The sequence below is a fragment of the Agelaius phoeniceus genome, chromosome 1 (assembly GCF_051311805.1).
Source record: "Agelaius phoeniceus isolate bAgePho1 chromosome 1, bAgePho1.hap1, whole genome shotgun sequence".
In the NCBI taxonomy this organism is placed as follows: Eukaryota; Metazoa; Chordata; class Aves; order Passeriformes; family Icteridae; genus Agelaius; species Agelaius phoeniceus.
Genome location: NC_135265.1, coordinates 140500984 through 140515391, shown reverse-complemented (window position 1 = coordinate 140515391; position 14408 = coordinate 140500984). Strand labels below are relative to the sequence as shown.

General features: G+C 33.0%; 1 protein-coding gene across 3 annotated transcripts in view; it reads right to left on the bottom strand.

The window, feature by feature from the left end:
• CSMD3 (CUB and Sushi multiple domains 3) overlaps window positions 1-14408 on the bottom strand; it is a 594913-nt gene that overhangs the window by 82323 nt on the left and 498182 nt on the right. For all 3 annotated transcript variants that reach the window (XM_077188509.1, XM_077188511.1, XM_077188512.1), the window contains 5 exons: window positions 11261-11470; window positions 9615-9803; window positions 6225-6402; window positions 4023-4168; window positions 1006-1086 (listed from right to left, as the gene is read on the bottom strand). In XM_077188509.1, the coding sequence (XP_077044624.1) occupies window positions 1006-1086; window positions 4023-4168; window positions 6225-6402; window positions 9615-9803; window positions 11261-11470 (804 nt within the window). The remainder of the gene's footprint in view (window positions 1-1005; window positions 1087-4022; window positions 4169-6224; window positions 6403-9614; window positions 9804-11260; window positions 11471-14408) is intronic.

Genomic DNA, 14408 nt, shown 5'->3' with positions numbered 1-14408 from the left:
GGGCTAAATGACCTCTGGCATAAACAACTTTGATTAGTCTAAGAAATGTGGTAAATGAGCTTTGTGTTGCACACTGTGTTGCATCTATCATTCCTTTCCAACACATTATTTATTAGATAGTTTGCTAAGTTGTCTGGGTTTGACTGATGTTATGTGAACCAAATGTCCATAGAGCTTTAAGCAATATAATTTATAGGATAAACATTATGGAACTAAATAAAGGTCTAAGATCAAGTCAGTAATTCATACAATCCTGAGGGAAAAAATTAAATAGCAAATGGTTTTGTTTATGTCATCTAAGTCTGGCACTCTGAGAATAAGAAATTTTCATTTTTTAATTAAGAAACCAAAAATTCATGTAGTTTTATGCACCAATAAAAGTAAAAACCTGCATATTCCAGAAGTTCTCTTTGACCCATATTACAGAGAGAAAACGAAAAAAAAAAGTAATTTCTCTTTGTGACCTATATAAGTAATCATATATTGGTGCATATACTAAAAAAAATTATTTTCTTTACCGTAACATGAGCAAAACTATCTCACCAGACATCTGAAATCAGATCATAAATCATATTTCTTTGAACTATAAGTGGCTAAGTAATATTATTGACATGTCTCAGAAAGTCAGAATATCATCCCCTTCTCTGAACCTCATAACTTTTACAAATTTGATTTTACTTTTTAGGTCACAGAACCTTAATTCTGGCATTGAATGTATGATTGTCTACACGGTTTTTTATGAGTTATTTGTTTGTTTCAGCGAAATATAATGTTTTATATTAAATACTATGAAAAATGTACTTTAAAATTAAGTCAATTACAAAGAGTTATCTCTGAAACATGGATGGGATTCAGGATGCGTAAGAAAGAGGAATGATTTCTTAAAAAAATGTATTTTCAAATAAAAATCTAAAATATTACAAGTATGATTTCCATTCTGAAAAGCACCCTGTGCACAGCAAGTTTATTTCATAAACAAATGTTGTGTTTTTATTTTAATATTACCTATTTCAAATTCGTCATCCTCAGCTAGAATTTCAGCATTTGGTACATTTGCTGGAGGTTGGCAGACACGGAGCTGATAGGCTATAAACAGGAACAAAGCACAGTTGACATTCTCAAGTAGAGTTATCATAGCCATGCAATAACAGATTTAATATCCTCATTAGCAGGATAAACATAAAAACTCAATTTATATTGAAACTTTCAAAAGAATCAAAATAAAGGAAATGAAAATATTGGAAGTTGTGTCTGTATTCTCAATTAGTTATTTGGTTTTAGTGGTGAAATCCTCTCCATAAAAAAGATAAGAAGTTTATAAGTGGTTGCCAATTTTCTCATTTGAGCAATTCTAGTCAAAAAGCAAATATTTTTGTACTTTTCAATCATTGTTTTGCTTGTTGGTTTTTTGTTTTTTTTTCTTTTCATGATACAATTTTACTTTTGAACCCTTCCACTTTTGAAACCTTGCAATAAATACAAGTTTTGGAATTCCAAAGATTCTACATGGAGGCAGCATAACTAATGGACAGAAGCATTTTTAATGTGAAATTTCCTCATAAATAAACAGTTGTGGAGTACACATAACCTGCAGATAGTGTCAGAGAATAATCCTGCTTTCAAAATTCTCATTTGAAGTTTCACACGAAATAATGTTCTCAGATTTAGCACATTATGCAACAGCCAGGCAAGACAAACACATCAAATAAATAAAAAATAAGTAGGAAGTGTATGCAGAAGTGGTGCAGACTGATTTTTCCCCCAGAGATCCAATGAAAATGGGCCCATATTTGGAGACAGACAAAATACAATCTGACTTTAATACAATTAGGACAGAAATCTGGTAAAAGAAATCACTTTGACATATTTTTTACTACAGTGGACTCTTTCCTGTGTTAAAGTCTATGTTCAGGATGAAGTATGCTTGGTTTTCATTAATATTGCATTTTCATACAGCATTGGTTTATAGCATTTCTCTTCAGCACAAAATACCATCTATTTATAGCAGGTGACAGTTCAGCTTCAGTAATACACATTCGTGGTTGCTTTGTGTGATTAGATCCTTTAATTGGTCAAACTTTTGAAAATCATAAAATTTATACCATAAGTAAGACCTTTTGTTACTAATGAGCCACGCTTATTTGATATCTTCTTATTACACCTTTTCCTCACTCAGGTAATGAAGATCTACTTAAATCAGTGAGTCAGAAAGCCAAACCAATAAAACACACTAATTAAACATGAAACAGCTTTGCTGTTTGCATCTTAAGAAAATTAATAATAAAAATCATGAACATAATTAAAAATTGATTCAATAAAGAAGTCCTACAAATTACCTCAAATGTCTCTCATTATAGGGTAACAGGAGTATCATTAATTAATGATAATCCCAAATAATTTCTTTTAAATCCCAAAATCATTTATTTTAAATAAATTTGATTCCTTGCATTTATTTGACTCCTTGACTGCCTGTCCTTCATTACTATAAATTTCTCAGCTGATATGAAGGATCACAGACTCCAAGATACAGAGAGATTTATTTGTCTTGACAACATTAGTACAAAAATAGTTTTAAGTTTCTTTATAAGTAATCTTTGTGCTGCTCGGTTTGCATCTTTATTGCACATTAGAGCCCACACCTGTGGTTTCTTTTCACAACAAAAGAAACAAGCAAAAGGAGATCTTTAGAGACAATTTAATACTAGCAAATTACTGGACCAGAAGAAATAGCCTTAAGTTACTCCACATGAGACTGGATATTAGTAAAAATGTGTAATCCAAAAGGGCTGCCAAGCACTGGAACAGGCTGCTCAGGGAAAAGGAGGAGTCACCATCATTGGAGGTATTTACAAGACATGTGCTATTTATCAACATGGTTTAGTGGCAAAATTGGCAGCGTTGGGTTTATAGTTGGACTTGATGATTTAAAAGGTCTTTTCCAATCTGAATAATTCTATGATTCCATGAGCATTTTAGCATATGTTTGGTCATATATTGATATGTTAGTAGTTAGTCCAATACATATGGACTCATTAATGAATACAAAATGTCATTTTGTCCTTTGCAGTTTGATACATGTAATATGGATGCCAAGATTTGGAATGGAAATTCTGATCCCTCTCTGCCTAGCCCTGCTGGAGTCTCTCTTCCATACTCAATTGCTGGTGGTTTTTTTTTCATTGTAGGCTTTATGTATTTTTCTGTTTTGTTTTGCTTAGCTTAAAGTTCCTTTAAGCCCGTCAATTCTGTCTATCTGTACTCACCACTGTCTTTAATAAGTCAAAAAGAAAATCTTCTAGTCACAAAATTTGACCAGCATCCAGAAAACAGGATGTAGTGTGTTCAAATTTCCTAGGATGTCCAATCCAATGGGCCTTCACAAAGCACCTCAACCCACCCTTACTTCTTAATCTGTTTCCTTGTAATTATAGCAATGTACAAGACACTTGGCCACAGAGGGTCTGGATGACTACAAAAAGAAGTAGAATTCAGTGAATTAATTCATACACATTTTCATTCAGTCAGTATTTAATTCAAGGGCAGATTAATGTTAACTACACTATGTTGCTCACTATCATTGAACTATATAGTGTAGTAAACAATATATCATAGGTATAGTTCACTATCATTGGTATCTCTACAAAAACAACATCTCAAAATATCCAAATTTCAAAAAGAAATTTAATGTCCTCCAAAAACATTTAGGTTGCAAAGGAATTTTAGAAGCATTGTAAAAAGTAAAAGAATGTGCACCTTGAGCTTTGATGCTGCCTTCTTTGTTCATGTCTCATCATAGTGCAGTCTTTTTATTTTGTTTGACTAATAGTAAATTTAATATCTGGTCAAGAAAATAAATGATTTTTCATCATTCATGTTAGTCTTCCATGTGTTTGCATTACTCTAGTAGTGGTCAATCATATTAATAATAGCAACTCTTAGAAAAAGCAACTGGTTTTTTTTATGCCTTGTCTTCCTCCAGTGACCAGTAAAAACAGTGAAAAAGTTTAATTTATCACACTTACCATGATAACTAAGTACAAAGAAGCCACTGGTAGTAAAGTCACTGTGAAACTTTATCAGAATCTGATTGGAAGTGCTATAGACTGATTCTAGTGCAGTGTTGCCACTAAATTGTCCAATTTGAGGGGAAGTTTGGTCTGGTCCATCCCTAAGAAAAACAAACAGAATAATTTTTTTTTCTTTCTCTGGTCCAAAAATTTAATATGATTTCTCCAAATTTTAAGTGAATGTAGTAAAATTTCCCTAGATTACACTAAAAGGCATGAGACAACTAAAATAAGATAAACCAGACAACAATGGCTGAAGACCTTCTCATATCCTCTTTGTGGACTGAATACTAATTCAACCACCTTTTGAAAGTCAAATTCTTATTTTCTAATAAAAATTTCAGCCAATTCAAAATTACTGAATTTGTGATTGTAGTTCATCTACTTGCCATAACCTCTGATCACATTTTTGTATCTCTAAGTTCAAATGTGACTATCAGAAAATAAATGAAATTAATAGCTGTTCATGTCCATCAGTCTTTTGAATCTGATAATTTCTAGGAAAATTAAGAGATAACTAGTGTTGTTATAATTAATTAAAAGAATAAATTAAAAATACAAGAATCAATATAATCTTTGGCAAAAATAGACCCAAAATGCTTACAGACTGCTGAATACAAGATTCCCCTTGAAAACTGCATGTTGACATCAATAAATGCACATTTTATTTCCAATGCTTATTCTAAGTTACTTTTAGATATGCTATATTGTCAGCATATTTTAACCTAGCTTTCACCCCCTAATTAATAGTTTTAATGTTATTGTTTATAGTTTATAGTATATATGAATAGATAAGAATTGATTTAAAGTTTATTTTTGTGAATGATTCAGAGTTTTCTCAATCAATGTGTTGCTCTGTTATGAATTTTATATAAATGGTCATGTCTTTTTGATTCAGGTAGTGTCATGGTTTACCACTACAGGTAGATATTAATATAATTTTTGGTAGCTTAAACCAAAATTGAGTATGATATGCAGCTGAATAATTTCTTGAATCCTTCTTCATATGAATGCACTGATATTATTTTGTACTATTTATTATAGTTTCGACAATACATGTACTGCTCAAAAGATCATTGTTACCTTATGGAGAAATGAAACAGTCATTTCAACAGAAAAATTAAATCAAAGATAATACTAAACAACAGTGGAACTGTACAGAGGACAGCATCATGATACAAGAGTATTAAATGTTCATCCTTATTTCCTTCCAGATTAGAATTGTCAAATAGCAAGCAACAGATGTTTAAATTTAAAGTTGGTTTTTTTTTCAATAGTTATTAGCATAATATATTTTAAAAAAACCAAATAAAAATACAGATATATTTTATTTTGAAAATTTTGTAGTAATATGTTTCTCCAAATTATGGCACAGACCCTTTCCCTTCTGTTTTAGTAAGGAAGTTGTATGATTTGAAGCATTTGAATTGTGAATAAAAGGGGTTTTTTTTGCATTGGAAAGTGCTATAAAATTTTTAATAAAAATTATCCCAGAAATTGTATAGGCTACATAATTAAATAGCCATCATGTATACAATTTTTACACACACATGTGTACAAATGAGGACTAAAGCCATTAAATGTCTTCAAATACGTGGTGGAGGCATTAATGTGATAGGCTGCTGCTGAGGGTCATCATGCAGAGCCATGACAGACATGGATTCAAGTACACAGAGGATAGGATTTGTTTACAGTTATTGTAAGCTCAATTTGCTTTGTCACAGCCAAATCAAAAAGAGCCTCTCATTTTATGTACTCTTAAGAATAAAAGAAGCCAACTTGGAAGAAATTAATGAAGTGTTGCCCTGCTTTAGTTTCTAGTAGCCTTTCCTAAAACACTAATACATACATCTGAAACTCCTTATCACTCCTTTCTTAAGTAGTATTTCTCTTGATTGTTGATGAGCTATTAGAGCATACCTCTGTATGCTTTTCTTTGTTGGCAAACTGAGAAACACTATTATTGTTTTTGATTTCTTGTCCAGTGCTATCTAGAGAGAATGGTCCATTGGAAAACATGGATTGGTGCAACTCAGTCATTTCTCCTAGAGAGAACACCAGTTTCAAGGGGAAAATCAAAAATATATTCTTTTAAATTACTATGTGGTTATATAGTGTCACATGAAGATTAAATAAATGCCAAAAGTGTTTTCTTACCAGACAGTAATGAAATCATATATTGGCTCTGTTTGGAGAACTGTGAAATTGATGTAGATTCCATTCCCAGGTGGTACTCTTACAAGCCAGAAGCAGTCTTGAAAGTTTGGATACTCATCAGGGTATCCAGGAGAGTATATGGTGCCATTCATTGCAGTTATGTTTCCTCCACACAGAGCTATAAAAAAGACACTTTTTAAAAATAGCCAGTAAATGCTTTTTGCATTTTACTTAGATTATATCAAAGCTCTAGTTTTGACCACATTTGGTACACTTAACTTCATTGCATATGACCATTCCTGTGCAAAGAAAACAGATTTTATTCAGCTTTGTGCAGATTCAGAAGTCTATTTTGACAGTATTTGTCAAATATAAAAGTTAAAAAAAAAGTAATTCTGAGGCAACAAATAATATCAGAAATGGAATTTAATAAATATATATACATATAGGTGGAAATTCCCTACACAACTGAAAATTACGTTGTTAGGGCTTTGTGCAAATTTCAGCTACAAATCAGCAACAAATCACACTAATTAATTTTGGTTGGCTATCTTCTTGTGACCATAATTTCATGTCTGGTCACAAGAAGATAGCCAACCAAAATTAACACATGAAAGAAGGCACATACAAGGTTGAGGAGTGGGTGAACATTAGAGGGGAACTTCAAAATTCAAACATTGTGTCCAACAGTAGGAGTAGTAATTTTGCATTTATGGATATAAATTCTGGTAGATAAAGTAAGAGTTCTCTTATACATGTGAATACATGTGAAAGAGTGCTAATTTTAGACATCATACAGTGCAAGAGGGACCATACAGATTCTGGACTTTCATAACTCTCTATTTCTGGAAAACTATTAGTCCAAACTAGATTATTTTCTCCGTACAGATTTCAGATGTATGTGGAATATGACACCCTCTGGTTATTACAGAAGAGAAATGTTATACAAGCCTAGCTCTGGAAAAGTAAGCAAAGCTTAAAATTGTATAATTTGCTTTATTTCGCATACATTTATTTTGCTCACTCCACCCCACAAGGTGCATGGTATGGCAACACAGATTTTCTAAAATATGCTTACAAATCTTCAACCAGAGCAGTTTTGACATATACATTTAACATATAGGAATTATGCATCATTTGTATTTAGCAAAACCATATGCTATGGTTTCTGTTTATAAACTTTGGTGCTGAACTGTAGGGTAAGAAGTGATGCACAGTGACACTTCAACCATTCAGACTCAATGCTTGGGCACTGCTTTTCTTCAGCTTCAACCTTAAAGGCTCAAGGGGGTTTGAGCAGTACAGATGGAAATGGTTTTTCAGCCAGCTCTTAGGGGAGTGAAAACATGGTCTGACTATTGCCAGGGAACAAGACTTCTTGGAAAAGGAGAGGAAACAGAATCCAAACAGGTTAAATCAAGGAAGATGAGTTTAGAAGGGTCAGAGAGTGTTAGATGATGCTGAGAACAGGTGAAAGTGATATTAGGTGCATGGGGATGCAAGAAGAGAATAAAACTGTTTAAACAGAAGCAAGTTTAGTCCTATTTAATTCAGATTGTCTGCTTCAAGAAATCTGAGGAATTAAAAAAGCCTTGTCCTACAATAAAGACATGAAAGCAAATACAAATTCAAGACATGCCATGCATTTCTGGTACTAGGTGTACACAAAAATGCCAACTTCATTTTAATGCTTTTGAACACAAAGCCTTTATCTTAATTCAAACAAAGTGAAACTAGAAGATAACTCATTATTCTTTTCCTGCAACAATAAAACAAAACAAAACAAAACAAAAACCCCCAAATCAACTTAAAAATATCTGTATCATATAAAAATGTCACAAACCCTTTACTAAAAATACCACAGTAAGTATCAGCACAAACCCCCATGTAATTTAAGAAATTTGTCTAGGGGTTAAATAGTGTTGACAGTCTGTAATTATGCAGAAAATATGCATCTTAGATCTCTTTTATCAAGTTGGTGGATTTTTTAATCTTCACTTTTCATATCAAATTAAGTAGAAACAAAGAACATTCAGCTACTGTTCAGGAACTTCATAAAAATTGATACTCAGAGAAACAACATGCTTTGGACATCTTAAAATTTTCTAATTAAATTATTGGTTCCAGTAAGGTATTTCAAAGAAACGGAATCTCTGCATTCAATAAATTGTTTTGATTATGAGGCACAGAAAATACAACAAGAACTAACTAACAGGAAAAGCTAAGTGTTTATCAGTTAAGACATGAACTATGAAGGCATTACTACTCCACAAGATCCAGAAAATGGGTGGTTTAATTAACTTCTTCCCCTTTCAAAAAAAAATGACAGTGTGGGTGCCATCTGTCTTTTATAATATAAGGCTTCCCCTTCTGAATTCAGTACCAGTTAGGTCCTAATTTACCTACCAAATCCCCCCAAAATTCCTAAGGTTCACTTGAGTCCAGCAGGAATTTTGAATAATGAAGCTTTTCATTCAAGTACCTAAATTGAGTATATGGTGCAAAACATAATGAAAAAATCCAGAAAACAGGGGAGCTTTTTATTTTCTATTTGGGTGGTTGCATTTGGCTTTTTGAGATTTTTCGGTGATGGGGTGCTGTTGTGCTGTTGTTGCGGGTTTTTATTTGGGCATTTCTCTCCTATGTGATTCTGAGGATCCCATTCTCAATGCTGTTTCACCATTCAATAGGAAGGGGAGCTAGGCCTTTAAGTGGAGCACTGACCTTCTTTGGCCTGCTGCTTAGAAACAAGTTCCTTTCAACATAGCTAGGGAAGAGATAAACACTTCTACAGAACCACCACAGTCATTCTGTCTACTTAAAATTATAGCTGTGTGCAAGTCACAGTTCCTGGACCCTTCTTTTTTGTTTCAAGCACAAGTGAAAAAAACAAATGTAAAAGGTCAAAAAAATGTAATTTAAAAAAAATTTCAGAAAAAAACATATGTACAAATGATTTTACAGAGCACTGGCTGGAATACAATTTCACTCTAGACCACCTTTATCATTTCTTACTAACTGATAAGAAAGAACATAAGTGGCCAGAATTGGTAAATTCAATTTTTGAAGATATTTTTCTTAATTTAGTCCACAGTTTTTACTTCATTGCCTCACCTAGATTAAAAGTGGCATGGGTCTCCATATTCTAGACCTTAAGCTTAACCTTCCAAAAGCAAACATTGTATCTCAGATAAGTTTTAAGAGATTGCACATTGCAAAACATTTCATCTTCTCTGCTAAAATTTTAATGTGCAAAATTGAATACTTCCTTTGCAAAGCCTACACTGTAAATGTACAGGTCTCTATAAATCAAAAGCTGTAATGACTTCAGTTGACAGTCTTAGGAAGACTTTCAAATGATGAAGGGTTTATAGGTCACCTGGAACATACCTTCACATCTGGGGAGAGGATGATTCCAGTTGCGGCTGATGCCATGAAGACAAGTTAGAGCTGAATTTCCAATCAATGTGTAGCCAGGAAAACACTCAAATGAAATAGTTTGTCCCACAGTAAAGTCATTTCCAATAACAAAACCATTACGAAATGGTCGAGGATCAGGACAGCTTTGTAGCTGATATGCTGAAATAAATAATAATAAGGGTGGAAAATCAGTAAAATAAAAATTCTGATTATCTCAAAAATAAGACCTTTTAATTAGAATAAAAATAAAAGCCTATATGATGGGAACCAAAGTTTCATGATGCTCGTGATCAAATAATTGATTTTACTCCTGGAGAAGTACAGTGAAACCAGCTACACTTCTGTGCTGTTAAGTAACATTTATTTTTGCTGTTTGAAGATACTATTCTGAGATAGATGAAGTGCTTTTCTGGTCCAATAGGAGTTGTCAGGTTTTACATTCTTCTGTTTAAGGGAAAAGAGAAATAAACATGTCTATACTTTTATTTGTTTTTCCCAGAAGAATTAAAAGGCTCTATAATGAACTGGAATATCAAAGACTTTATAGTGAACAAGTCCAATTTGAAAACAAGCTTTTCTCAAACATCTTGGTGATTTTTTCCAAGAAGATTTGAAGCATTGTCTTCTTATTACCAATGTGAGAACAAATAAGCTGTGTACAGTCTGAAATATAAGAATATCATGTCGCATATATTTGAAAGAATCAATTTTGTCTTATGTGGTTAAAACACAGAAAAGAACTTACCAGTTTTTTGATAAATGACAACATCTCCAAAATTATTACTGTTACTATTAATAGTATATGGTCTTAGGTTTTTACTGTCCTTAGCACTTTAGGCCTCAAATTGACTTTTTCTTTAAAAGCTAATTCTTTTTACAGTGGCTCACTTCCAGAATGTTACATGGAGTTCAAATCAATTTGGACTTGTTACTATTAAAAGAGTAATAGGAGACTGCTCTAAAGTAAAATCTCTTTAAATCACTCTTAGGTGTTATTCGTATAATGAAAACAAGTCTACTTTAAAATACACATTTGACCTTTTTTCATGAACAGTGGTGATCTAATCCCTTTTAAATGAAAATGCAATTCTATAAATAGAACTATGATCTCGTGATCTTCACCAGCTCAGCATGACCTACTTGGGTACAAAAGAACAAGAACCTTCAGGAAAGGGTGAACTAGGAAATAAAATGGATTTGTTGATTTTTGGGTTGGCATTAATTTGCACAAGCCTACATTTATCCAGTAATACAAAACAGTATTTAGACGTATACCTTCCAGAACCCATTACACAAAATTAAAACTCCAGTATGCTTCCAAACATTGAATAGAGATGTTTCTTTTGCAAAGGCATGCAATGTAAATTAATATGCCAACCAGCTTCAGATATTGGCAATTATGTGTTTGCTGACATTTACCTGATTTGAATGAAAAAATATGCAATTAATTGGTTTTTTTCATCTTAACTTTCTAAATTCTTCTGTTTTATCTCAATGTTTAAAGCTTGGCACTGAAACACATAGAATTTTTCATACTTATTTTTAGGAATCCCCAAAACTCCATAAAATCTATAATAGCCACCTTGCTCTCTCTCATTAAAATGTCCAAATCTCACCTTGATATACAATATGAAATCCTTGTTTGTTCTGTGAGTAATCACTGTGAAAGTATAGGCTGGTTTCATGAGTTGTGCTGAACAGAGAAGCTGGTAGCTGAGGGCCACTTAGTCTTCCAATAACAGTGCTAGTTTCTGTAGATCCACTCCTAACCTCTAAGTAATCGTGTATGGTCTCCGTTGAGAAATTCAAAAATTGCAAATGGACACCTGAAAAACATTGTCAGTAAATAAACACCATCAGCACCAAAACCAGGAGGGAAAATAAAGTGTGTTCATTTTATACTGATAATTGCAGAAAATAACCAGCTGGAAATCTATGTGCTACCTGGCAAGCATCTGTGTATTTCACAGTTCTGATGCGTGTGGGGTGCACATCTGCCAGCAATCTTTAAATTGGACTAGATGGTGAGCAGAAAGGCCTCAGGTCCAGCTCAGAGTATCAGGCAGGCAGAGCCTCTGCTGGTACCCCAAGGATCCATGAAAACAGAGTGCATGGGAAACACATGTGAGCGTTACACACACACACACTGTGGTATGTGATGGTTTTGGTGAAAAAAATTTCTGATTATTTGGTTCAGTAAGGAATAGGAGGGCAGCTTACTATCTATTAGCAAGTTATCTCTCCTAGTCTGGTGATGTATTACAAAAATTATGCAGCCTGTGAAGAAAATTCTATGCACTGAATAATTATAGGGCTCTTAAACATTTTCCTGCTTATAACATTTTTTATATAAGTTAAAACCAAGAAAATTTGCATTTTGTCTGAATCTATTGCAACTATGGCATGATAATGCAGTAGTTTCACTAGAAAGACGATTGAATCCTACTGGTATTTCTGGCAAAGACAATCAACACAATTTCATATAAAACTGAAAGTAAAAGATATAATGTCAGATAAATTACTGAAAGTCATGAATAGTTTTGTAACTCCTGAACTGTAATACCTAAATAGTGTTTCTCACTGTCTTTTAGAACTTTCCCCTCAGATATTATGTAAAGTTTATAAAAGATTTTCTGAAGCATGAAACATTTTATATGCAAGTTATGTGCATAATTCAATTACTGTTACCCTGATAATTTCTGTTTTGCTTCATCTGAAGACAGTTTAAGTGATAAGAAAGCATTTTTAAGTGTCATTCTTTGACTTTGTCATCCTTCCAAACATTTCCTACACGGAGAATCAAGCTATATTCAATCTTTGCTCTTTCTCTATCATGATTCTTTGGCCTTTCATTTGATCCTGTGAGCCATACACTTATCCAAAGTTTAAGCTGTCATTAACAGCTGCCAGCTCCTGTGACCTTGCTGTCAGATTCTTCCTCTTTCATGAACTTTCTTTAATACAAAAGTATAAATACATTTTCGCAAATCATCCTGCTCTCTGTATTACACTGTCTTTCTCTTCAAGTTTCTGAACCATATCAATCTTCACAAGTATTCATCCCTTGCTCTGCCAGTAGCACCTGCCTCTATTTGTCTGAAACTTCAGCTTGTTAGACTGATTTATTTTTTTTCCTGTGTCTTTTTGCAGTTTGGACATCCTGCTTGAAAGAGTAGTTAATATATTTATATATGCAAATAAACAGTGTCCTTGGTAAAAACATTACACCATTAGCTAATATACAGTGGAGAGCTCATGATCTGTAACTTATAACTGGGAGAAAGCCTTTCTAAAAAGAGTTAAACAAGTGAAAGTCTATAGAAGGTTCCCATGATGTTGTTTTTGAGTTTTTCTATTTACTACACAGAAGAGTTGGACATACCTCCACTGGATCAGAGTCACAGCATCACTAAAACCAGTTTTAGCCATCATTCCTTCAAAAGTAATATTTTTATTTTTTACACTGAAATTTTATTTTCATATTTAATTTAGTTTCAAACATATCTCACTTAAAGAAGGTAAAAAAATCAAGCATGTTTCAATCAGCGCAGCTTTAGTTTTCTTCTAGGAAATGAATAATTTCATTTTCCTATACATGAACTGGAAAATAGTTCATAAATACAGTGAATGAACTTCAGTTGGTACAAAGCAGTTCAGAACTATTGATTTTGGTGGTTAAACTTACTTATCCAAGAAACTGTTTCCAAAACTTCAGTAGCTCAATCTCCTGCCTAATGGAAGTCAAACTAAATAGTATGTTAACAATGTAGAGTGTAAATAGCAGTCTGAAGAGTTAAGTTAGAATTATTGAACACATAAACCTGGCAGACTGCATGCAAAGAAAATGGAGTAAGGAGGCAGTATGGGAAGAGAGACAGGATAGCAGTAAAGTAAGGGAAGAGGCAGATGGCAATGTATTTGGGATAAAAAGACAGCAGGTTCTGGATGCAGTTGAACATACCATTTTGTTAAATTTGAAATTTAAGCAATATTTCAGATTTTTATTATCTCTTCTTTGTTAGCAAATGTCTTTGGAATCATCTGTCAAAATATCATGTTCCCTTATAGCTCTGAACATTCTTTTCTCCTTAGATTTGATCCAGAAATAATGTACCTACCACTGCTATAATTTTTTTTTGATAACTTAACAAGCAGAAATTGATTTGTGATTCTAGACAGCACTATGACTCATAATGAAGCACTACAAATTGTCCCACCAGGCTATCTAAAAATTCAGGTATTGGCAGAGTTAAAGTGTCAATGTTATTTCTATAAAGTGCTAAGACAAAAAAAAAATCAATTATTGACTGTAATCTTGTGTGTTTGAACAAAATACAAACAAACAAATTGGGTTCTATATAGAAATCCCCATTTTAATATAATGTATTTCCCCCAGATAGATTTTGGTTAAGTCAATGTTACAGAACGTTTAATATTTTTCAATATAAACAACCCATGCAGAACAATTGGCTTTCATATAAATCATAAGTGAACTAGGGATTTCTAAAAAAAAAAAGTCCACAAAAATTATTTTAAAAAGAGGAGGGAAAGAATCTGAACCTATGCGAAGGAGAATGCTATTTGGGATGTCACACTCATTCTGTAAGACCCAGAAATTCTGAATTGTCAAGTAAAGAATATGGCAGAAGATGGCAAGTATAAATTAGAAAACAATAAGGCCTGTCAAAGAAAACCAGCACACCATTCAACTAGCATATAAAGAAAAAAATCCAAGTGCACATGCTCCTCAAAAAGTGCCACATG